The sequence below is a fragment of the Aspergillus melleus genome (genome assembly GCF_016097325.1).
Source record: "Aspergillus melleus strain CBS 546.65 chromosome Unknown contig1, whole genome shotgun sequence".
Classification (NCBI taxonomy): domain Eukaryota; kingdom Fungi; phylum Ascomycota; class Eurotiomycetes; order Eurotiales; family Aspergillaceae; genus Aspergillus; species Aspergillus melleus.
In genome coordinates this window covers 4487053-4511274 of record NW_025763370.1, presented here as the reverse complement: position 1 = coordinate 4511274, position 24222 = coordinate 4487053, and the positions used below count along the sequence as shown (strand labels likewise).

The following is a 24222-nucleotide window of genomic DNA, read 5'->3' as shown; positions in this document are numbered from 1 at the left end:
GTCCGGAATGTTACGAGAAATTCTGCCAGCGTAGAAATGTATGAGTACCTCGGTTCAATTTGATTATTTCTGCCGTGGTGGGAATCAGTAGGCCTGTGCGTATGAACGAGTGCTTGGACTGTTGGCTGGTATTGCGCAGGTAATTCCGTACTAGCTAGGATAGCAGAATTGCCAGCAAAGAGCAACATCTCTCCGGCAATAATGCAGACAATAGTTGGTTCAATCATCCGGTACCGAAGGCGGAACCTGCCCGGTTCCTCGGGTTGATCGACGCCGTTCTCACTGTTCTAGACAATGAGAATCGCTGCTTAATGGTTAATGTAGCCAGGAACTCTGCCAATGGATGTTTGGCTCATTGAGGCCCACCGCTGATTTGACTATGCTTGGTTATCCATTGTTGCGATATCCCTCTTAACCACCGTTGATGCAATTCTTGCAATCGTGCAGCCAAACTATAGATGGTCCAGACTCTGAACGTGCGTTGGTTCAGGGAATAGTTTTATGGTATTGGGTTTCTGATTGGACTTGGGACTATTCGAACAATCGAACTGATCATGGACCGTTACCTCTACTCCGTACAAACCGCTATCCACCGTACACCGTTAAGCCAAACTTGTCATTTCTTCGGCCTTAGGCGGTTAGGTTGCGACCATGAGGTCCAGCGACCCACATAGCAGCTCTTGCTGAACCATCAATCGATTCAAGTACTGCATTGTTGGAAGATAGCCGACGAGCCCTACTGCCATCAACTTTAGCCTGAAGTCAAACAAATATGGTAACTCTGGGGAGCCATAATTCTCCTCAACACTTCAGCTTTCACCTGGTCCGGTTCTTATAGTGATGTCGGCTGAATAGGTTAATCTGGTTGTGAACGCAGCAAAACCTCTCAAGCGGGCATTTATGGTGGCCTTCTCAGAGCCAGGATATCTGACAATTTCACCAGTCCTTTCTCTCCCCAACCCTCGACTCCACCTTGAACTGGAGGTCTGACGTGTAAATACCAAGCCCACGCTCGCCGATCTAGTTCGTCCTTGTCGAGGAAAGGCACCCAGGACCGACAGACCATATCAATGCTGCGTAAGAGATGCCCCAGACATGCCTCTTTTTCTCCCTCTACCTCCGACATGCTTTTCTGCTTGGACTTGCCCGCCGGTTCGCTATTTTGACTGCGGGGCTTCATGAACGATCGGTATAAATAAGAACGGGCAGAATTCGGCGTGAAGATAGGAAGACTGCTATCAGTCTTGGAGGACCTTTTCGATGTAGTTTCGTGAGCACTCCGCAAGGTTTCAAGGTCGATACCCCAAAGCGGTGGCGTAGCTTCTGATTCACCGGATACGGTTTGTCCGAAAACATCGTCTGGATTACCTGGCAACGATGCATCTTTGTTTGTGTAATCCTCCTCTGTAGGTTGGCCTTCTCTGGGGTTGTAATCCCATCTTTTCAAGACCTTGACTTCTCTCCCTAGTACTTTGATCACCGGTTGCCCTTCCCCCCATCCTTCTTGCTCGGCCGAATCTCCATCTGCAATACCTATACTGACGGCTTTCGAGCGACTATTCGCACTGACCACCGCCTGGGCTAGACTGAGCCTGCTAGAAACTGGCTGCTCGGGCATCGTATGTCTCAAGACACTAACGGCAAAGGCAAGTACCAGAGGAGCCCTGTTGGTAAGTATGACAACGTTCGACAGCTCATCCTCGGCTGCCGATGAGACTGGAAGGGACAGCATGCGCTCCGTTTCGAATGGTACTGCGCCTTCTGTTTTGATTGGACCTTTCGTCTTCTTCTGGGGTGATGGTGCGCCCTCAGTTGGAGCTGCCCGCTTTTTGGATACTCGCTTTGCGGCATTGAACACCTGCTTTGCCAGCTTATCGTCCTTGAATGTGTCTTGAAGTGTCTTAAGTTCTGTCTTGGAGATTTGCTCGGCGCTGTATTTGGACTAATTAGTACTATGTCTCGGACGGGCCTTGATAGCCTGTATCAGCCCATAGTCATACGTTGTGAGGTTTGCCTTTTGTAGCTCCATGACTTTGCTCATAGCAGTTGCCAGTGGGACTTTGGCATCCTGGGATAGGAAGCGTAGTAAATTCTGCACCTGAGCTGTCGCCATAGCTGGAGGATTCTTCTAATTATTTAGGACATCGGAATAATAGTGATTAATTTGTGTCATCTGCTGACGGATAGTGTAGAAAGATAGTTGTTCCTAGTATGTAGTAGCTTGAGGGGTCTGCAGCCGTGTTGCCTGAGGCACCATTTATCTCCGCCTCCGCCTTGATGGCCTCCAACACCCGGCCGCAGTGATAATGTCAACTTTCGTTCTGCCCTCCCAACTTGTTGCCCGTGGACTGAGATCCCCCCTCTTCAGAGCACCGCTGCTTCTGCGGCCCCGTTACCATGTCGGACGATCCGAAAGCCAAGGGCTTCCCCGACGTGTCCGCGAAGCTCTCCGCCCTCCCTAAAAAATCACTGTTCGAGCGCCAGAAAGCCGAAGCTGAAGCCAAGCGTGCCCGCGAACGAGCTGAAACCGCTGCGGTCTACGAAGACTTCGTCAAGTCTTTCGAAGATGACGCCCCAGCACACGACCGACCGCCCGCCGACGGACGACTGAATCGGCTTGGGAACAGAGGTGCTGGATTTGCAGGAGGCCCGGCGAAGCGACACTTCGTCAACTCGGGTCCGCGCATGAGCGGCCCCGGAACGTTGGGACCGCCGCCGCCATCGCTGTCGCGGAAACGTAACCACGAAGGGTTCCAGCCATTGAATCGCAATCGAGACTCTACGCAGGGCGTGCTGGGATTTGATAGTACGGTCACCTCGTCGGCTGCGTCGGCGTTTCGCACGTCGGACGACGAATATGAGGGCGCTGGCGATACGAAGGATGCTGAGCGGGCGGCGGCGAAACCTACGTTATACCTAGCATCCTTGCCTCCCGGAACTTCTCCGTCCGTGATCAAGTCACTCATACCATCCATCCTGGGCGTTGATAACGTGAAGATCCTCCGGCCACCCGGCCAGCCCTCCGACCGTAAATCCGTGGCTGCCATTGTGACCCTTGCAAATGAAACTGCCGCCTCGGATATAGACACCAGCGTGAGCGCGCTGCAGAACAAATACCTTGGTTGGGGTTACTACCTCTCGATCTCGAGACACCTTTCTTCTGCTGCCATCGGCTCGACGTTACCCGTCAATGTCGGTCTATCCTCCACGGCTTCTCTCCCGTTTGGTGCCAAATCGATCGCGCCGGAAGTCGGGGGGCGATTGAATCGAGCTCCGCCTCCCGGGCATCGGGGAGGGTTTGCACCTCCAGCCTCCTATATGCCTACGCAAGGGAGAAGTGGAGCAACACAGGTCGAAGTGAAAGCGCCGTCTGATCTAAAACAGCTCCGGCTGATCCATAAGACGTTGGAAAATCTCTTGGATTATGGCCCCGAATTCGAGGCTCTTCTCATGACGAGACCGGACGTTCAAAAGGACATTAGGTGGGCCTGGCTTTGGGATGCCAGGAGTGCTGGTGGCGTCTACTACCGGTGGAAGCTATGGGAGATACTTACTAACGGGCGTAATAAAGGGACTCAACGAGGCAGGCCTCAGAGTTCGTCACTAATTTTTGAGGGTAACGCGAGTTGGGTCCCCCCGGCAACACATCTCAAATTTGAATATGTCACGCGTATCGAGGATTTCGTCGCCGATGAGGACTACGACTCCTCGGAGGATGAGATGTCAGATGTGGAAGATGACAAACGACCACCAGCTGACGGATTGAGCGCAAGCAATGAGGGACTTGGTTACATGAACCCTCTTCAGAAGGCCAAACTAGCTCACCTTCTAGCACGACTTCCCACGACTCATGCAAAGCTACGGAAAGGTGATGTTGCGCGGGTGACGGCTTTTGCCATCGAACATGCGGGAGCGGGTGCTGACGAAGTGGTGGAGATGATTGTTTCGAATATCATCAACCCCTTCGCTTACAGCGGAGCGAACCCCGACCGCGAAGAAGAGAAGCGCCTTGCCCGGGGCGAAGAATCCACAGAAGATAACCGTCCAGCCGATGAAACACGTACATCCTCTAAGGGAGCTTTGGATACATCTCCCGCCAAACTTGTTGGTCTTTTCCTTATCTCCGACATTCTCTCATCGTCTGCCACCAGTGGTGTGCGGCATGCATGGCGGTATCGGCAGCTTTTTGAGTCGGCATTGAAGGCACATGAAGTCTTTGAGCATCTTGGACGACTAGAGAAGGAACTCAATTGGGGTCGATTGAGAGCAGAAAAATGGAAACGGAGCGTAGGCTCCCTGCTACATCTGTGGGAGGGCTGGTGTGTCTTTCCGCAGTCGAGCCAAGAACGATTCTTCCAGGTCTTTGAGAAACCGCCACTTACGGAAGAGGAGCTCCGGGAGGAACAAGAGAAGGCCGAGGCCGAACGGGCTGCCGGTGCATCTTTTAAGAGCAAGAATCGGTGGAAGACCGTGGACGAGGACTCTGCAGCTGAGCGATTTGATCCCTCTCGACCGTCTGAAGCCGATCAAAACCAGACGACGACCAATCCTCGCGAGGCTCCTGTTGCCATGGACGTTGAGTCAATGAGCGATATTGACGGGGAGCCGATGGAGGATAGTGATTTGGAAGAACCGGATGGCGAACCTATGGAAGAAGACGAACCCCCGACAGAAGGAGGCGATGCGACCGAGCAGTCGCCCGCGAAACATCCGGAGCCACCAGCTCAAGCAGAGTCGCAACCTCCCGTTCGGAAACCGCGGCCCAAAGCCGAAGACATGTTCGCGGACTCTGACTCGGAGTGAAAATGTACGCATCGATATGAATGAACTTGGCCTGTGTATATCAATGACACGATAGTTTTGATTAAAGAAGGAAGTGTAGGATGTAGGCACTCGTTGATACTAGAATCCGGTACTACTTGAATGGATTTTAGGGTTATATTATGATTATGTTATTCAAGTCTATAAAGTAGACATTTTCCATGGGAATACACAGGTGGCCGCTCGTTTGTGAGATACATGATCTCCACCGAATCGATTAAAGGTCTTGTTTTCCTAGCGACGTTATGAAGCCCATATTTATGCAATCTCTGGAGCTTCGAAATGGAAGATCAAAGTTTGATAGATCATTTCCACATGAAGATCATTTATGTTGATGATCGATTATTCTGGCCTGAGCGAGGCGATGATTTACCGCGGCCACAATTCCATACACCGAATTCCAACGAATACCTCAGTACCTAGATTTTGTGCCATCCTTTCAAATCGGTCCGATTCACGAAAACAGCCCTAGATATTGGATGTTTTGAGTCAGGGCCGGATATCCTTGGCTTTTGTACTGTACTAGGTATCAAAGCGGTTGGAACCGAACCCTACGCTAAGAATACCACTCCCAACCATGGGCACAATCCAATGCACACTGAACAGGTCGTCCAGAAAAGATCAGACAGCACGGCTAGGGCTATTTCGACTAGGAGGCCAAGGAATAAGACCCCACACTGCCGCGATCCGAATCTATACTGTAGGTATATTAATTGAGAAACAATCTGCAATGCACCAAAGGAAAGATAGAGGATTCTACGCATGGGCATAAACACATAGGCTCCAAACCCAGCAAAGAAACGCTTGTGCTTAGAACCTGGAGCCTGTCTTCGAAGAGAAGAAATTCGCGTTCCGATTTGCGGCTTCTTTTGCTTCAAAAGCCTTGTGGAAGTCCGTCAGGTAATGGGGCAGAATCGACCTACACAGTGTAGTGTGCGGTATAAAATCAGGCTGGTAAGCTTCGGGTACAAGAAAATAGGGAAGGAGTGATCACGAAATGCCAAGGGAAGTATTTAGATATCCCAGTGCCATATGCCTATGCGAAGTTAGGACTGACCGGCATTGAATCACAGAGGGATTGCATCACCTCCAAAGAATCTCCAGCCTGACGCTTTAGGCTGAGGAAGTTGTGAACATAATACATCATACCTACCTGAAATCTGCCTTGCATGGTTTAATATTCCATGAATAGATAGATGTACTAGTACCTATGCACTTTCAGGGACTTCGTTTAGTTATTAGGTCATACGACTCGTCTCCCCCATGCATTACCAATCTTCGATGCTCTCGGACCTGGATGAACTACCCCAGTTCACCTGGGAACATCGAGATCAATTTGACCGGTAAATTGCTCCACTGAATCTCTTTTGGCAAGCCCACTCGAATGGAAGGTGGGCCGTGGGGGGCCAATTCTTACGATCTTACAACCTTGGCCTGGGGTAGCAACGATTGGTTCTGTAGTGTCTGTGCAAAGATTGAGGCAGAATAAAGAACAAAGGGGTAACTGAAGCGAGTCCAGGTAAGAGTGTAAGGCTCTCCTTGTCGCGACTTCCGAGCAAATTGACTAAACCCCAGGGAATCTGATCCTTCCTCCACCTCCACTCCCCCATGGGCCATAGCGACGGGAGGCTTCGGGAAGGGGGGTTGCATCGGAGCTGTTGGTGCATCTAGTGGCTCACATTGTATGTAACGAGTGGTCCGTCGATCGCTGAACGGCGTCTCATCCTTCTCTCCCCGGAGCGCATTGGTCCAATTCCACGAGGCTATGACCACGCGGGGAGGATCGGGCCCACGCTGGTGGCAGGCTAAGACTAAAGCTTCGCCCGCTAAGATGTCTTGTCTGGTCTTGTTTCTTCCTCGGCAGTCGGCACGCCTCGCGAGACTTGCCTCGAGCGTGGGTTGGGCGATATTGGCCATTAATCACTGGGGCTGTCAATCCCGGAGAAATGAGGTATAAGAAGAACGCACCGGAAGTTTACCCCGGACGTTTGCCCCAGATTGTGTCTCTATCTCTCTTGATCTTACCTCTTCCTCAGGTTAGGCAGGCAGAGTCAAATTCGTTATCATGTGGACCACCACCTCCGGCTGGCGGGGCAGGAAGCTTCATATTGCCATCACTTTTACTTCGGTTGTTGGCTTCTCGTTGTTCGGATATGATCAGGGCTTGATGTCGGGGATCATTTCCGCCGATAAATTCTCCAGGGAGTTCACCGCGCTGTACATCCCCCCCAAGACCGATCCCGCCTATTCCAAGTCTCTGGACGAGCACGTGAACGTTCTGCGCGGCGCAGTCACCTCTTGCTACGAACTGGGTTGTTTCTTCGGTGCCATCTTCACGTTATGCTTTGGCGAGCGAACCGGTCGCACCCCGTTGCTGGTCGCCGGTGGTGCCCTTATGGTCGTCGGCACGGTCATCTCCACGGCTTCTTACGGTCATGCCTGGGGCCTGGGCCAGTTCGTCATCGGCCGTGTCATCTCGGGTCTGGGGAATGGTATGGACACTGCCACTATTCCCGTCTGGCAGTCGGAGTGTTCCAAGGCCCATAACCGTGGCTTTTTGGTCTGTTTTGAAGGCGCCATTATCGCCGTTGGTACCTTCATTGCTTACTGGATCGACTTCGGTCTCTCCTATGTCGACTCCTCCGTCCAATGGCGTTTCCCTGTGGCCTTCCAGATTTGTTTCGCCCTTCTTATTATTCTCGGTGCGCTGATGCTGCCTGAGTCTCCGCGTTGGTTTATTATGCGTGGCCACGACGAGCAGGCGATTCAGGTTCTGGCCCATCTCAACGATAGCTCCCCTGACGCCGAGGACGTTCTCAACGATTATAATCTTATGAAGGCCGACTTGAAAACCACCGAGAACGCTAAAGCAAGCTGGAAGACTCTTTTCACCTTTGGTAAAACTCAGGAATTTCAGCGAATGATGATCGGTTGCTCTGGCCAATTCTTCCAGCAGTTTACTGGCTGTAACGCTGCCATCTACTATTCGACGGTGCTCTTCGAGCAGAATCTCAACATGGAACATAAGATGGCCATGATTCTTGGTGGCGTGTTCTCAACCGTCTATGCTCTCGCTACTATCCCTTCTTTTTTTATGATCGAGAAAGTTGGCCGCCGGAATCTGTTCTTGATCGGTTTCATCGGCCAGGGTCTCAGCTTTATCCTCGCTATGGGTTGTCTGATCCCTGGCACGGAGTCCGCCTCTAAAGGTGCGATTGTCGGTATCTTCGTCTTTATCTGCTTTTTCGCCTTTACCACGCTGCCCTTGCCATGGATCTACCCACCTGAGATCAACCCCCTGCGCACGCGTACTATGGCTGCTTCTGCGTCGACCTGCACCAACTGGATCACTAATTTTGCCGTGGCTATGTTTACGCCTGTGTTCTCTTCCACTAGTGGGTGGGGTATGTATCTATTCTTTGCCCTGGTCAACTTCATCGCTATTCCATTTGCCTGGTTTTTCTATACGGAAACTGCGGGCCGGGATCTGGAAGAGATTGACATCATCTTTGCCAAGGCTCATATTGAGAAGAAATGGCCCTACCAGGTGGCAAAGGAGCTGCCCAAGCTCAGCTTCGACCAGATTGCTCAGATGCAGGTTGAGGTTGGGCTGGATGTGTTGGACCAGCACCGCACTTCGGAGACCGAGAAGGCTGAGATCGCCGTGAGCAGCGGGGAGAGCGAGACTAAACAAGCCTAGGTCTGGGTTCGTGTATGTTGCGATTGGACTTTACTTGGGCTTTTTTTCTTTCCATAGGAGACCGACATGAGCCACAGCTACTCTGGTACATTAGAGCCGTCTTGATGCTGGCGTAACATATACCTTTACTTTTCATGTCGGCCCTTTACTGTCGTGGTTCAGCGCCATGTTCCTTTCTGTCACATTTCATGTTATTTCTTCTTCAACAGAGGATGGCCTCCAAACTGGGTGTCAATCTAAGAGTGTATATAAGAGGAGTGACGAATCTTACAATAAACCAAACGTAAAGAAAGGAGGAAAGCTTGTAGAAAATAGAATCTATAAGCTATAGTTAGAGTGGTTCATGGTCAGTTCGTCACATATAGGAAGTTGGATAATCTCTTTCTCTAATTTCTTTTTAAGAATTTATATTATAATCTCAATATTGCTTGAATTGAAAAAATACAATATCTCCAGAAGATGGAAAGGGTGGATTGATGCCTTGCAGACCAGGCAGATTCAGGCCCAACTACGACCGGGCGGGCAGCCCCACAATGTAAGTAATTTATCTCGCAAAACACTTCTTTCTTCGCATGTTGATATCAACCCCTTCTCTTGCGTCTCCCCGCTTCCCATTCATCTCTCTCTACAACTCCTTTACTCCCACGCTCTCGTGATCCCCTTATTCCGTCAAAATGGCCGGTAAGTAGTCTTTGCGCCTCCGTTCTCTGCCTTTCTCCCGTGTCTATTCCGCTTCTCCCTTTTTCTTGCCCCTCATCCGGGGGTTTCAGCCCCTCCAGCATCAACGAAAGATGGCGCACCAGCCGAGATGTCGATGAGATCCCTTTGGAAAACAGGACATAGCTAACATTGAATCTCCACAGACTTCACCGCTATCGCTCGTAAGTGATCCTAAGCACCTCCTAGATCCTCATCCCATCGAAATCACTATGCGATCGGATCGGATCGCAACGCAACTATGATCCCTCATAGCCGAGCGAACGCCAAACACTCTTCATCAACTACCAGCCAACGGACGAATGATCAAATATGATTCTAATGCATCCGTTCATGATACAGAGCAGTTCGTGCAGTTCTACTACCAGACGTTCGACTCGGACCGCCAGACCCTCGCCGGCCTCTACGTATGATTCATCCAGTCCCGCCAACCTAGACAATTACTGACCAACGTGATTTGGATTGCAACAGCGCGACCAGTCTATGCTCACCTTCGAGACCGCTTCCACTCAGGGTGTCGCCAACATTCTTGAGAAGTTGACTGTTAGTATCCCTCGGTCTCCGCGATGATTGAGTGTCCCCCTGTCCGATAGGATGAGGCAGATAATCTGCTAAGATAGGATCCGATGCTGACGCGCATATCTCCCTCTTCAACAGTCTCTTCCCTTCCAGAAGGTCCAGCACCAGATCGCTACCTTCGACGCTCAGCCTTCGAACGAGCAGGGCGGTATCCTGGTCATGGTTACCGGTGCTCTCTTGGTATGCACCCCTGCCCCCCTTTTTCTCTCACTTCTTTATATATCTCCCGCCTCTTGGTTTCTTGTCTTGTCGCATGCACAATCACAATACACCATGGCTAATTGTATTCCTTCCAATCATATAGGTCGACGAGGAGCAGAAGCCCATGAACTACTCCCAGACGTTCCAGCTCCTCCCCGACGGCCAGGGCAGCTACTTCGTCCTGAACGACGTCTTCCGTCTCGTCTACTCTTCTTCGTAAATACCGCGAATCAAAGAAGTTCAGGGGGGGGGGCAGGATGAGCGCATAGATTGGATTCGGCAACTGGAGTTGTTACCGGAGTGGTCAACCCAGCCACGGTGGTTTGCTAAGTGGGATAAGACGGAGAGCGTGTTCGTGTCATCTTTAAAGACATGTCATGACCGATGCCAGTTAGACCTTTTAACGAAAAATAATGAGAACCAAGGGGTCGTGGTATTTTTGCTGAGATTACCTTCTAACTCTCGTTTATGAGGTCTGTGTGCTCGGGTTCTTTGCCACATTCAGAGGGGAGTCAACCAGCTCTATTGCCTTCTAGTATCTTATACTACAGCCTGTTTCTGTCGAGAGATAAGTGGGCTGTACCAGCAGCATCCTAGGATACATAGTCCATCCAATCCATACCAGATCCTTAAACAAAACAACAGAATACTTTTTAACCTCAAAATGCGCACATATCGCCGATAAGTCCGATGTCACAAATTATAAAAAGAAAGGACAAAGAAAAAGAGAAGGGCAAACTCCACGCGCCCTAGAAACGTAACAGATCGTCCAGATGACAGACACACCGTCGCGTACGCCGCATCCCCGTAATATATAAACGCCAGAAACAATCTACTGCAGGAGCGGGGTCTGCTCTGACGGATCCTGCGACTCCTCTCCGATGGACTCCTCATTGTCTGCGTCTTTGTCGTGCTCGTGCGGATGGCCTCGGTCGGGCCCTAGGTACTCGAAGAAGACGCCCAGGGCCAAGAGCGTGCCCTGCAGACAGGCCGTGACGACCAGCACGCCCCAGGTGCTCCAGCCCTTCAGACCGTAGCGAGCGGCCAGACTACCGGCCCAGACGAGACTTCCGGGCGTCTGGATGCACATCATGGGGATGCTGAGACTGCCGACGCAGCGGAGTTTCAAGGTGGTGTAGATCTGCGGGAAGTATTGGATCGAGGAGAGAATGGCGGCTAGGATCCCGCAAAAGTTGGACCAGTCTTGGAGCGAGGAGGGCTTCTTGACGCCGATAACGACGGTGACGATCAGCACGGCGATGGCGTGGAACACGCAGATGGCGGCGACGATTAGAGCGGTTCGGTAGGAGGGGCTTTCTTTGGCTTCGGAGGAACTGATGCGGGGGAAGTAGGCGACGAAGAGGGAGAGTCTATAACGGTGCAGGAAATGACAGTGTTAGTATGTCAACTGCCGGGGACGCGGGAGAATTAGGGTCGAGGTTGAACGTACATAGTAAAGAAGCAGAAACATTGCGTTGCGATCTGTAGTACACCGAGAAGTCCTGCAAAGCAAGCGAATCCGCTTATACTACTACAGCAGGAGGCATCTTGTAAGCTCTTGTGTTGGGATAAGACGTTGGCCAACGCTGACGAGCTGGAGGTGGTTCCTAGCAGGACGAAGTACGGGGAGATGCCGTAGGAGGTTTTGAGGGAGATGATGCGGTAGTGTTGGGGGAGATAGGAGAGGAGAATCCCCAGCACGATCAGTCTGCTTCATGTTTAGCACGGGACGTGACTTTCAGGGCGCTAGCTAGCCGGCCAGCCAGGAGGCGCTCCGTACAGCGATAGGATGAAGTTCTTATACTCAGGAGACTCCAAGTCCTTGCATTGAGGATTCCCTGAATCCATTATGAGGGGGCTGCCTGGGAGTAATTCTGTCACAGCGGTAGGTAGATGAAGGGATTCTATCGATGGAATGGTGATAGTTGGGACGCAGATGAGGGATGGCGAGTTCCTCGGACAAGACGACCAGTTAAGGTGCTTTGTACCGCACGTGTTTGGGACAAATCAGGTAGGAGATGACTTGTCCGACTGACAAGCCCAAGCAGGCCCCTCCAGTTATCCGGGGAAGAACAACGAACAAGGGGAACCAGCTCGGTCTCGACCAGTCTTTACTAGTCAGAGAGAATCGGCAAGGTACAGAGCGTGCAGAACAACTACACCTTCCTTGAGCAGTCAGTCCAGTCAGTTGGAGAACCTGAGGTCTCCGCATTTCCCAATGGGGCAGGCCTCGTACTAATCCCGAAGAGGCTAGCGGCCACCAGCTTATCAGGATCGCCCGCTTTCCCTTCTTTTGGCTCTTTCGACCTTCTCTTCTCTTGTCTGGAACAATTGTCTGCCCGGCTGCAGACAAACCATTCAGCTGCCAAGCCAGATTTGGCTCGTGTGGTGGGAAATGATGACATGGAAACGCGTGGTGGAGGACTGATCGAATGGCATCCGTTCCAACCAAGGTCCGTCCAATTGATGACGCCAGTGACCGTTGTTCGCGATGCCACAACACCCCAGAACTACGTCACTCGGCGATCATATCTGGCCGGTACTGGACCCTTTCCGCCATTGCTGGTTGCAAATCCTGGCATAATAAATATTGAGCCACCCGCTGCTTACAGACGTCGTTTTTCACCATATTTCGACTGTTAAATGAATCCAATTCTGTCTATGTAAGTTAAGACGAGCTCTAAGTCATCTTTCACTCAGCGCATCCCGTGGTGGAGCTATACTGCCTACAACCGAGCATCACTAACACGAGTCTCAAAGTCTTTGAAGAAGCAAACCACTTTGTCCGAATTATAGTCGCACATATCAGTCGGGATGAAATTTCACTTGGCCACCTGTCTGGTCTTTGCCCTGGCATCCTTTGAGGCTGTTGGGGCCTCCAGTTGGTTCAACAAAGCCGGTACGTTACGAATCCTTGCGCATTTAGCTAAATATACGGAATGCTAACCACCTCAATTGTAGTATACAACAAGTGGCACGAAACTGAACTAGAGAGATGGCTCTCCGATCACGGTAAGCCTTGCTTAACATACTTTCAATGACAACGCTAATCAATTCGAATTCTAGACATTCCCTACCCGTCTCCTGCCGACCGCAGAGACCTGGAATCTTTGGTCAAGTCCAACTGGGAAACCAAAGTGCAGAAACCTATCGGGCATGTGGTTGATGAAACCTCTGATCATTGGCATAACACCAGAGAGTGGATCTTTGATACGTCAGTAAATGCATGATCATATATGTCTGTTGTATGGCGCTAACCTTGAAATAGTTGGTCGGACTCTCAGATCAAGGCCTTCCTTGACCGACATGGGATTCCTTGCCCCCAGCCCCGCCAGCGCGATGTTCTTCTGCACACTGCTCGTGAGAACTACGAGAGCGTTGCGAAGAAACTTGGCGAGGCGGCCCACTACCCGGGCAACTGGCTGTACGAACATTGGACCGAATCAGACCTCAAAGGATGGCTTGACGAGCGCGGCTGGCCGGCGCCCCAGCCCACCACCCGTGATAAGCTTGTCGCTTCGGTCCGTCGCAACTCTAGACTTGCTAGCTTGCGTGCGCGCAGCATTGCCGCCTCTGCTGCCGCTTCCGCCCAATCAGCCCAAGCTACTTTGAGTGAAGCTTTGTTCCAAGCTTGGTCTGACTCCGAGTTGAAGAAATTCCTCGATGAGCACGACGTCAAGGTACCCCAGGGCTCCAGGCGCAATGAGCTCATTGCTCTTGCCAGAAAGCATCGCGCTCTGCTTGTCAGCCAGGCATCTGCCGCTTCCGCCACCGCTTCCGCCTCCGGTTCTTCGTCGGCTTCGGAGCTCTACGGAGCCGCAACCAGCAAGGCCGGCAATCAATATGCTAAAGCAACTGACGATGCCGAGCTCAAGAAGCAGGAGGCATTTGACACTGCAGTAGAGGCGTGGTCTGACTCGCGTCTGAAGGGGTTTTTGGATTCCCGAGGCATTCCCGTTCCCCAAAGTAACAAGCGGGACGAACTCCTTGCGAAGGTCCGACTACACAAGCACAAGGCTTCTACCGGTTATAATGCCTGGACGTTTGACACCTGGACTACTGAGAATCTGAAGTAAGACCAGCTTCACCGATCACACGAACTTTTGACTAACAGAACTCTAGGAAGTATCTGTCTTCATTGAATGACAAGGCGGCCCAACGCGCGGACATCACTCGTGATGAACTTGTGAAGCACGCCCAGGACACATATGCCAAAGCCTCAAAGTCTGGAGGCGCGAACTTGGCGTCGGCCACGTCCTACATGGCACAAGCCACCGATGCCGCCAAGGATTCCACTTTCGACACCTGGACTCAATCGGATCTGAAGGCTTATCTTGACTCGTACGGCATTCCCGTTTACCAGGGCACCAACATAAATGAGTTGCGTGCTTTGGCCCGTCGCCAGGCGCAGTACTTCAGGTACGGAACTTCCAGCCCTCAGGGCACCATCTACGCCAAGCTGCAGGATGCCACCAACTGGGTTCTGGACCAGATCAAGATCGGTGCGTCCAGCGGCCGGGCCCAGGGCCAGGATGCCGCAGAGAAGGCTAAGGATAAGCTATCCGAAGCCACCGAGGAGGTTAAATCCGAGAGGTCCGAGCTTTAAGCTCAGTACTCGGTCGATTCCTCTATTTATTAGTGAAGTTTAAAAGGTGTGATTTATCATGACTCTTATGATTCGATAACTGCGATTGCTTTACTTGTGGATTGTTTGAGGCGGCGTAATGTTGTGTCCGGATGGAATATGCTTGGGTTCAAATCGATACAGAAGCATCATGATCTGATGGCTGGCTGCTCTTTTCCCGTTATTTCATGTATAACTAATATTGATGAAATTTTTATCTCATTTCATCGTTGTGTAACAGTAGCATTCTCAATATGAAACCTTCACAACCGGATGCCTATGACTAGGCCACCCGAAAATAAACTTAAGATTGACATATGATTGCCGAGAATATCACCAAACATCGCTTTTTAACAAGAAACCATAATGCATCACCGCAGATTCATCCAACGTCCATTCCGACGGTTCGTGGTCCCATCTCCAACGCACCACCTGCCAGTAACGCGCGCAATCATCCAAGATATCCAACATGGTATCCTAGACAAGCACACAGACTGATGGAACTCACGACTTCGGAGCTTCGGCATCTCCCTCCGCAACCAACTTACCCACCACCAGGTACTTCTCAAGGAACCGCTCCTCCCAGGACTGCAGGTTTTCGAGTTGTTCTTCGTCCAGATCCTTCAGGTCGTCAAGGGGACCCTTCAGATCTTTCGTGAGCATCTCCTCGTCAAAGCTCTGGTGAGCCAGGCCACGGGATGCGTCGCGTCCGGCGAAGTTTTCGTACGGTCCGCCCTAAAACCACCCGGATGGGTCATCGTTAGCCTGTTTTCTTTGGTTTTTCTTTCTCCGAATAGGTTGGGATGACTAGAGTGAGCGAGGGAGAGGAGATCGGGCCAAGGTCCATTCATTCATCCTTGGCTACGCAAGGGTCGGATGAGGACTGGCTAGACCAGACCAGCCAGGCCCGGCCCAACCTTCTTGCTAAGCGATGGGTTCTGGATGCTGACTTACCGGGCCGTAGAAGTTCCTGCCAGGCGTCACGTCAAACACACGGCCGCGAACAGCCAGATAAACGGGATTATCGTCGACGCCGTTGAACGGGAGGAGGGTAATTGGGGTGAAGGTGCGGAAGACGACGGGAGGGGGACCCTTGGGCAGGGAGACGGGGGTCTTAGGGCGGAGCTGCATGTAGACGAGGACGACGAAGAGGGACAGCAGGATCAGGTTGATGGGGGTGGCGATCGTCATCCTGTTTGGTGTCAGTTTGGGAGAGGCGAAGCTGGGGGAGAGCTGAAGCTAGCTAGGCAGGATAGGATAGAGATACTGACACCTCGGCGGGCGGAGCGGTCTCGGCAGCGGTTTCTGGATGAAGGTTAGAGGTTGGATGAGATGAGAGGGCTGGTTGATGATTAGGGAGAGCGGACCTGGGGAGCTCATGGTGAAGGTTTATGGTGAGAGAAGAGAAGGTTGGGGATTGAAGAATGGCATAAACCGCAACGGCGATGACGACGGAAGTTGATAATCAGAAATGACGGGCAGGTGATAAGAGGTAAGGTAAGTTTCGGTATTATTACCGCACGTGCCACGGGGTATTGTTCGAAAATAGTGCCTGAGTGATCAGGCATCAAAGCGGGAGGCTTTTCCGTTTTGGGCTGTTTGTTGGTGTTTGTTTTGGTGGGTTTATTTTTAGATCTGCTTCTCGTCAACTTCACCGTTGAATGCACTACGCGCTGCTAGTCTGGCAGTTTCTCAAATCAATTCGAGTCTAGTCCGGTCTCTAGGCTACCCAACGACCGGCCTGAGGATCCGGATGGATCTGATTTGAATAACATGTCACTAGTTTCGGGGGAGGACCAAAGTTAGCTTGAAACAGGGTCCTTCATCTTAATTATTCTTGTCGAGTAACCGAGCAAAGAACATGTGCTGTCTCTCCTAACGTGCCTAGTCTCTTAGTCTCTTAGTCTTGTCCCTTCCCCCGACTCCCGGCGAGAGCTTGATATCCGACTGACACTCGTTATATTAATTTCTAATTCCTGCGAAAAGAGGGGCCCGTGGTGGGTTGGCGCATTGGCTTGTTCCCTGTCTGTCCTTTCTCGCGCTTCTTCTCGCTGCTTCTCTTTCTCTTCCTTGTTTTCTTCCCCTCGCCTTCTTCACCTTTTCGCGTTCTTTGTTTCTTTCCTTCACTCTTTGGCTTCACTCCACATTCTTTCCCCGTCAGCCAACCCGAAGAACATTCTTTGTCGGTCCTCCCCGACCAATTGTTTCTCGCTGGTGAATGACGTGCAGGCATGTCAACGGTCTTTCTATGTGGATCATCCGTACATCTCTAATCTTGATTCATCCATTCTTTCAATATTCCCCTTTTTAATCTACCCCTCCATCGTGTCCCTTTCTTTTTTACTTTCTTGTCTTTTTGCTTTAATTCTATCAGGACGATCCCAACCAGGTGTGTTTGTCGATTATCGCCCCGTCTCCTTTCTAGCCGACCCATGGAATCCACCTTACTTACTACTATTGTTCGTCCAGTCTCAAAGAAGCGTCCGAGCAAAGGCTCGCCGTAGATTCAAGATGTGGGGGAAAATGTCTTTCCACCGGTCTAAGAAACCCGTGATTGGGAAACCGACGCTGGTCAATAAAACCTTGAATGACGATGTCTATCATTCAATGTCCTCCATGTCTGAAATACCGGGCGCCGACAGATACTATTCAGCCAAAACCCTCCCCGCCGTACCACCGTATGTGCTCGCACTCAAGAATGGCATGAAGAATGCTCCCTAACCCTTCGCAGCAAAACTGCCGGCTCGTCCTTCCCTTCGCGCCGGCCGGAGTCTGGCCATCGAGTCGCTTCCTCCGTGTACTCGCGAGACACCGTCGTGGATCCCGTGCGGCAGCGTTCCATCAGTTTGACGCAGCAAACGCCGCAGCACGACGTCCCGTTCAGTGAGAGTCAATATAGTTTGCCATTGACCATCAGTCCGACCATCAGTCCGATCATCTCGCCTCCTGACACGCCGACCTCGACCACCCCGGGTCCCCGCAGTCGCAGCAGCTCCCAGGTTTCACCGATCGACGAAGAACCCAAGCAGGGGTCTGCTGGCGGTGGACCCATGGATTACAAGTTCAGCAGCCATCTGCCGGTGTTGAGCAAACGAGGAGGGTCGTCGCATACTGATAATTCTCAACTGCCGCCAAGTTCCCGAAGCTCGTTGAGATCCAATGCCACCCGATGGGATAGCTTTTCCGGGGATTCGACAATGAGCGATTTCGCTAGAACCGGGCAGATGGCGCCGGGTGGTGTTTCTTTCCAAACACACATCTCCGCCAATCCTCAGCCGTCCGGGTCTCAATCCTCGAGCCTCTTCGGCAAGGGCAAGGAACAGCTTCTGCCGAAAAAAGTCCGTGGTAGACTTTCCACAGGGGAGAACACGCTACCGCCCGCTATGCGTGAACCTTGGAAGGGCCCTAGTGGACGATCACCGATAGTCGCGCCCATTCAGGAACAGCCGCGAGCCCGGTCGTCCTCCCGCGTGCGCATCTCGCCAAGCAACGATCGCTTGAGAGACGATGCAAAACCATCGCTCGATTATTCTTCGTTGGGTATTGTTCCCTCGGTCGTGACCACAATCACGGGGGGTGAGACGCCAGATAAGCGCGTGCCCAGTACGAGCGCCAGCGCCCATAGTTCTCGAACACGGCTGCCTAGCAGCCGAGAGAACCTTGTTTACAGCAGTGCCTCCAGCCATGCTCCGCCACGTGTGGATCTTCCAGCACCCGAACTTGATGCCTCACTGGCCGACCTGAAACTCATCACCGATGACGACGTTTTGCAGCCTAGCAGCCGCTTCAGCGTGACTACTTATGAGCCCACCGAAGCATCCAGTACGACGACCAGTCGCCGCACCAGCGTTGATACAGCGTCGCAGTCTACAGAAAACTTCTCTTCGATCATGTCCCGCAAACGACCGGTCCCCAGCGCGGTGGCGCCCTCCAAGAAACCATCCCGTAAACCCACCCCCTCGCAGGCTTCCAACGAAGACGCAGTTTCCACTGCACCCACCGAGCTCTCGCCAGAGGAACAGGCCCAGAGTCGCATTGATTCCCTTGAAGCTAGAAAGGATAGCCTTGCCCGGCGCCGAATCAATATCAACACGATGATCCACGAACTGACCCAGGTCATTCAACCAAGTTCCATCGCATACGACATTGCTGCCAGAGATGAAGTCAAGAAAACTGTTACCAGTCTAAATAACGAACTAGCCGAGATCCAACGGGAAGAGCATGAGCTCGGCCTTAAACTCTACAGAGCCTGGAAGAAGCGAGATGAACGAAACAATTATGGCGGTGGCAGTGGATTATGGGTTAAGCGAATAACCAGTTAAAGAGGTCGAACCACGTCGCATTCATTTGATTCACAGCATGTTTCTCTCAGCGCTCTTGGCGTCACGTCCTGTCTTTGCTTCCTTTATTTACTCTTTCCTGTGTTGTTCTTTCCGCCGTGCTGGTGCCGCCTCCCTCTCCCTTCGAATTTCCTTTTGTACCGGATCTATATTGGCCGGACCATCTCCTTTTTTCAACATTGCGTATACCCTCTTTCAGGATTTGATAGGTTTGCATCTGCTTCTCATTTGTCCTGGTGGCATGAAATTCCTTGTTATTTGGCAGCATTCAGACGGCGTTGACAATCTCTTTCTTGCTTGTTTGGAGACTCATGTTTGTGGAACGGATGCCGATAATTGGGTCCCTCATTGTTTATCATAACGGGGAACGACTTCATCTGCATATTAGGACATGTAATAGTGGTTTGCTACATGGTCTGGTGAACTGTGTTGTTTGTAAGATAGGTATCAGGATTAAGACGAAAATAACAATAGTCAAATGCTTAGAATGTGAAATCTCCCATTATTGTGATATCTTTGAGTTGTTCGTCGCTAACGTTATGTCATAGGAAGGCAAAAAGAAGAGAGAAAGACGGTCATCGCATTGAATCTCCAAGCTGGCTTATTTCTTTCCCGACTTCTTGATACCCTGCGAACCGGTGTTCAGGGGACCCTTCTTGCCCTGGGTCTTCTCGAGAAGCTCCTTCTTGGCCTTGGCCTCTAATTGTGCGCGAGAAGGGTTAATATCCGTGTAGGAAGAAAGGAAAAGAAACTCGAGTTCCACATACCAGCACGCTGCTTCTCCTTGTAGGCAAGGTCCTCCTCGTCGAGGTCCTTCTTCTCCTTCTTCGCGGACTTCAAAGGCTTAACCTTGCCACCTGGAAAAGAGGGGTAATTGGATCAGTAGGCGTCGATGTATGAGAGGGCAAAGAGGGACCTACCTTCTCTGCTGGCGCCACCCATTGTGTCGGTATGAGAGTGATATAGTAGAATGTAGGGAGAGAAGAAAGAGAGAAGAACTTTCGTTCAGGAGGCGGAGGAAGACGGCAGTGAAGATCGATCAACCCGAGAGGGGAAAAAGAGAAGAAGGCCAAAAAAAAAAAAAAAAAAAAAGACCAATTCAAAACGGGCTTATCAGCTGCGGGGTGACACTAGCGCCCGATAGGGTTAGGCGCAAAATCTCCTCCCAAGACACGGGACTGCGAAGGTTGACGTGAACTTCCCGTCGCTCATCACCGTCGTGCCATCTCCATCTCCATCTCTATCTATCTCGCCTTCGCTTTCTCCACTTTGTTGATTCATCGCGATTATCTGTTCTCTATTTCGCTTCCATTGGTATTCAACTCCAACAGGCATCTTTCCTTTCTTCCGTGCAAAGAAACCACTCTATGTTCGGTTGAAGACGCTCGGTCAAATCATTGGCAAGGGCTGTGGCATATCTCGCCGGTTGGACTTTCTAATACACTTCCCCTAATTGACTTGGTCATCGGAAGCATTCTTGCTAACGGACCATTCTCTGTCTTCTTTCTAAAGCTACTCCCAAAGGCCCAACTGTATACCTTCCATTCGGCTTTGGTTTGAGTGCATAAGAAATAAAACAAAAACATGGCATCACGCAGGTCGAGGTCTCCGTCGACCCCTTCTGAGGGTGAGATCATCGAATCAGGTTCAGAGACGAAGGCAACTACGTCGCAACTTCCTCTTAATGGCACCAGCGTTGACCGTCCCACCAGAGCTAGTACATCGTCGGCGCCCAGATCTTCCTCGCCATCCGTGAGCAGCAGATCGCCTCGCCGCCGGAGATCCAGAACGAGGTCGCGCTCCCGATCTCGCTCTCCCTATCGAGAGTACAGAGGGAGTAAGCGTCGCCGCAATGATGATGACTATGACGATCGGCGGTTTCGCCCCGACTCCTCGCGCCGTCCCGCGTATCGATCCGATGACAGGTATCATGATCGAGGCCAATCGCACCGGCGTCCGAGATCCTACTACGACTACGACCGCGAGGAGGATTACACGACGGGCCTCCGGTACAATGATGACTATGACCGACGTCGGGAGAAGCGCCCCCGCAGCCGTTCCCCCTACCGCGAAATTCGGAAACCCAAGCAATACTCGGGTGACGAGTGGAAGTCCCAGGGAGCGGAGAGTGTTGCACCTCGGGATAACAGGGGAAAGTCATCTATTGAACAGTTGAAACCAGATGCTGAAACTCGAAAGGATCAGGTCCAGCCGCCTTCCCTCGCAGCTCGTGTTGAAGATGGGTATGTTCCTCCTCGTCCATTGCGATGGATTAATCAACTGATTCGTTTTGCTCGCAGTGCAAATGGAACCGTGCATGAGAAGGAAGAATCGCAGCCCGCGGACCCCGTGGAACCTGTGGAAGAGGTTGATGAGGCGGCTCAAATACAAGCTCGCCGTAAACGACGTGAAGCTATCAGGGCTAAATATAGAGGACAGGCGACTCCTTTACGTCTGCAGGCACTTCATATCGACAGCGATAGGGAATCATCCGCGCCGACCCCGAACGTTGATCAAGCTACCCCCAACACAACTGTATCAGGTTGGTTGACCCTACTGCAAGCGTTGTTGAGAGCATGCTAACATATCTTCCAATTAGAAACGCAAAGTCCCGCTGCCTTAACGCCCAACGAAGGCGCCGGAGAATTCCCCGATTTCAAGGTCGGTACCGACGCCGACTTGGCTAATACCGGAGCCCCTGTAGATGGCGCCGAACCAGATGAGCCCTCTGCCGCCGATTACGATCCTACATTTGACATGAAAGCTGAAAGGCAAAAACATACAAGCGAAGATGTCTCCGCGACCACCTACGACGAGACGCAGACCACCAAGCAGGATCTCTTACTTCCGGACGCGGCTCCAGTTGAGCCAGCGCAGCCCAAGGCCAAGGATCCCTACGATATGTTCGCAGAAGACGACGGCGACGACATGTTTGCGGAAGATACACATGAAACGACGCAACCCACGCATGCCTCGGCTACGTCCGCCGTTCCTCAGGCACAGGAGCTAGACATCAGCATGATGGACAACTGGGATGATCCCGAGGGGTATTATAACGTGCGGTTGGGTGAGTTGATCGACAGCCGATACCACGTCCTGCAGAACCTTGGGAAAGGAATGTTCTCCTCGGTCGTGCGCGCAACGGACAAGGAGACCGGTCAACTGGTTGCGGTCAAGATTATTCGGCAGAATGACACCATGCGGAAAGCGGGTTTGAAAGAGATCGACATCTTGGAACAGCTTCACGAGGCGGACCCGGAGGACAAGAAACATGTCATCAAGTATGTGCGGCAATTTGACCACAAGGGACATTTGTGCATGGTCTTCGAGAACCTGAGCATGAACCTGCGTGAAGTGTTGAAGAAGTTTGGACGAGATGTCGGACTGAACCTGCGAGCGATTCGAGCATACGCGCAGCAGATCTTCCTGGGGCTCAGCCTCCTCCGCAAGTGCAATATTCTTCATGCGGATTTGAAACCCGACAACCTGCTGGTCAACGAGCAGCGCAACATCCTCAAGGTCTGCGATCTGGGGTCTGCGTCGCCCGCGACCGATAACGAGATCACTCCCTACTTGGTCAGTCGGTTCTACCGGGCCCCAGAGATCATCCTGGGAATCCCATACGATCACGCCATCGACGTGTGGTCCATTGGCTGCACCTTGTTCGAGCTCTACACGGGGAAGATCCTTTTCACGGGACGGAACAACAACCAGATGCTGCGGTCCATTATGGAATGCCGTGGCAAATACCCACCCAAACTGCTGCGCAAGGGATCGCTGGCTCATATGCATTTCGATGACATGCTGAATTTCCACAGCACGGAAGAGGACAAGATCACGGGGCGACTAACCACGCGGATTCTCGACTTCAAGAAGCCCACGCGCGACCTGAAAACGAGGTTACTGGGCAAGGGCATCCGAGGGATGTCGGACAGCGAGGCGAAAGAACTGACGCTGTTTGTGGATCTACTGGATCGATGTCTGAGTCTGAACCCGGAGAAGCGATGCACGCCAGCGGAGGCGTTGAAGCATCCGTTCATTGCGCGGCCCAAGACCTAGTGGAGAATGAGCGCGAACCCTCCCTCCCCGGGGGCAACTCCATGAATATCATGTATATAATTATGTCATTATTATACCGAGCCAGTCAGGGTGCTGAAACGAGATCATATTGTGTACACCGTCCTCACAAATGAGCTGCCTTGCTTACTGAGTACTGAGTAACCTTCCCTTTGCCCCGTCAGACCATAATTAGAAGACGAGAGGCGCACAGCACAATTAGGCTTCCTTGCCACCGATCTGACAGGCGATCACGTAGTCTAGTACGTATGTGTAGCACATTCCTACCTCCCGGAGGCCACCGTCGGTGTAAGGAAATTGGAAACATGGATGCCTTCCCACGGTTAGTGGATCAGAATCCGTCCGAACACAGCCCAGACAATGAAAGAATGACTCGGGCAACCAGGGCAAGGGCGATATGAAAACGGGCGATCCATGGATGAGGGTGGCGAATGAAGATGGAATGGGGAATTCGAATCTTCTAGCTTTGCCTTTGCAGTGGCCACTGGGTTAGATGGTGACGTCGACTGTCTAAGGTACACTGTACTGAGTAGAGTAGGTAGCGTCAGGGCAAACGCTGAATGTCAATTAATGATCGACCGGATAGATGGACGGACGGGATTTCTTTGATCCCTTTTTCCCTCTTTCCGGATGGGGTGTCTTCTTTGCGTTTTCTACAGGACGGGAACTTAGGATGGTAGATCTAGGATCTGGAGTCTTTGATCCATGGGGTACTTGTTTGTTCACTGTTTTTGTCTTTTATTTCTTTCCTCCCCGGTCGGTCGGGCGGGCGGTTGCGTCATCGTCATCGCCATCGCCGTCGCCATCGGCTTTATGTCTAGCCTGAGCTAGGGAGTTTTATGTACATAACAATCAATCAATAAACGCCTATCCATACTCTATGGAATATGATCCGTACTCCGTGAATAGGGGTCCATGGATAAGGTTCAATCATTCAATGAGGGGGGCAGAGTTCATGTTACACGTCTATTAACAGGTCACACCCCCCCCCCCCCCCCCCCCCCCCTCCCCTTTTTCTTTCTAGGAGATGATATCAGATTCTGGGATCTGGACAAAGAACGAAGGGAAAGGGGACAGCAGAATGAGGTCATTTTGTGTATGATAGACAGATACATATGATATGAGATGAGATGATATCAGGGGGAGACATGCACACAGGTACA

The 24222-nt window shown here is 51.7% G+C and overlaps 11 protein-coding genes across 11 annotated transcripts; 6 read left to right on the top strand and 5 right to left on the bottom strand.

Annotated features, from left to right (window-relative positions):
* Nucleotides 1-526: 526 nt before the first annotated feature.
* Nucleotides 527-2236, bottom strand: LDX57_001600 (uncharacterized protein). The gene is made up of 2 exons (XM_046083244.1): nt 2001-2236; nt 527-1931 (listed from the first exon to the last, which is right to left on the bottom strand). Exons 1-2 carry the CDS (start codon nt 2111-2113, stop codon nt 899-901), a joined length of 1146 nt encoding a protein of 381 aa, XP_045939201.1. The 5' UTR covers nt 2114-2236; the 3' UTR covers nt 527-898.
* Nucleotides 2237-2397: 161 nt separating this feature from the next.
* LDX57_001599 (uncharacterized protein) lies at nt 2398-4803 on the top strand (the record flags this gene model as incomplete). The annotated part of the gene is made up of 1 exon (XM_046083243.1): nt 2398-4803. The coding sequence occupies one exon, from the start codon at nt 2398-2400 to the stop codon at nt 4801-4803; it is 2406 nt and encodes an 801-aa protein (XP_045939200.1).
* Nucleotides 4804-6021: 1218 nt separating this feature from the next.
* LDX57_001598 (uncharacterized protein) lies at nt 6022-6745 on the bottom strand. The gene has a single exon (XM_046083242.1). It carries the CDS (start codon nt 6736-6738, stop codon nt 6235-6237), a length of 504 nt encoding a protein of 167 aa, XP_045939199.1. The 5' UTR covers nt 6739-6745; the 3' UTR covers nt 6022-6234.
* Nucleotides 6746-6789: 44 nt separating this feature from the next.
* Nucleotides 6790-8521, top strand: STL1_1 (sugar porter family MFS transporter; the record flags this gene model as incomplete). The annotated part of the gene is made up of 1 exon (XM_046083241.1): nt 6790-8521. The coding sequence occupies exon 1, from the start codon at nt 6887-6889 to the stop codon at nt 8519-8521; it is 1635 nt and encodes a 544-aa protein (XP_045939198.1). The 5' UTR covers nt 6790-6886.
* Nucleotides 8522-9195: 674 nt separating this feature from the next.
* Nucleotides 9196-10238, top strand: NTF2 (nuclear transport factor 2 family protein; the record flags this gene model as incomplete). Its single annotated transcript, XM_046083240.1, has 6 exons — nt 9196-9202; nt 9385-9402; nt 9581-9645; nt 9710-9781; nt 9896-9997; nt 10122-10238. 6 exons carry the CDS (start codon nt 9196-9198, stop codon nt 10236-10238), a joined length of 381 nt encoding a protein of 126 aa, XP_045939197.1.
* Nucleotides 10239-10850: 612 nt separating this feature from the next.
* LDX57_001595 (PQ-loop repeat-containing protein) lies at nt 10851-11866 on the bottom strand (the record flags this gene model as incomplete). Its single annotated transcript, XM_046083239.1, has 3 exons — nt 10851-11388; nt 11469-11726; nt 11799-11866. The coding sequence occupies 3 exons, from the start codon at nt 11864-11866 to the stop codon at nt 10851-10853; spliced, it is 864 nt and encodes a 287-aa protein (XP_045939196.1).
* Nucleotides 11867-12832: 966 nt separating this feature from the next.
* ish1 (double-strand break repair enhancer MSC1) lies at nt 12833-14624 on the top strand (the record flags this gene model as incomplete). The annotated part of the gene is made up of 5 exons (XM_046083238.1): nt 12833-12917; nt 12980-13030; nt 13085-13232; nt 13287-14090; nt 14141-14624. The coding sequence occupies 5 exons, from the start codon at nt 12833-12835 to the stop codon at nt 14622-14624; spliced, it is 1572 nt and encodes a 523-aa protein (XP_045939195.1).
* Nucleotides 14625-14851: 227 nt separating this feature from the next.
* Nucleotides 14852-16094, bottom strand: DAP1 (cytochrome b5-like heme/steroid binding domain-containing protein). The gene is made up of 4 exons (XM_046083237.1): nt 16010-16094; nt 15914-15947; nt 15597-15834; nt 14852-15377 (listed from the first exon to the last, which is right to left on the bottom strand). Exons 1-4 carry the CDS (start codon nt 16020-16022, stop codon nt 15147-15149), a joined length of 516 nt encoding a protein of 171 aa, XP_045939194.1. The 5' UTR covers nt 16023-16094; the 3' UTR covers nt 14852-15146.
* A 1598-nt stretch (nt 16095-17692) lies between these two features.
* Nucleotides 17693-18964, top strand: LDX57_001592 (uncharacterized protein; the record flags this gene model as incomplete). Its single annotated transcript, XM_046083236.1, has 1 exon — nt 17693-18964. One exon carries the CDS (start codon nt 17693-17695, stop codon nt 18962-18964), a length of 1272 nt encoding a protein of 423 aa, XP_045939193.1.
* A 443-nt stretch (nt 18965-19407) lies between these two features.
* On the bottom strand, nt 19408-20043 carry LDX57_001591 (translation machinery-associated protein 7). Its single transcript, XM_046083235.1, has 3 exons — nt 19903-20043; nt 19750-19839; nt 19408-19681 (listed from the first exon to the last, which is right to left on the bottom strand). Exons 1-3 carry the CDS (start codon nt 19922-19924, stop codon nt 19584-19586), a joined length of 210 nt encoding a protein of 69 aa, XP_045939192.1. The 5' UTR covers nt 19925-20043; the 3' UTR covers nt 19408-19583.
* Nucleotides 20044-20566: 523 nt separating this feature from the next.
* On the top strand, nt 20567-23041 carry PRP4 (putative serine/threonine protein kinase (Prp4); the record flags this gene model as incomplete). Its single annotated transcript, XM_046083234.1, has 3 exons — nt 20567-21225; nt 21283-21524; nt 21582-23041. 3 exons carry the CDS (start codon nt 20567-20569, stop codon nt 23039-23041), a joined length of 2361 nt encoding a protein of 786 aa, XP_045939191.1.
* Nucleotides 23042-24222: the final 1181 nt, after the last annotated feature.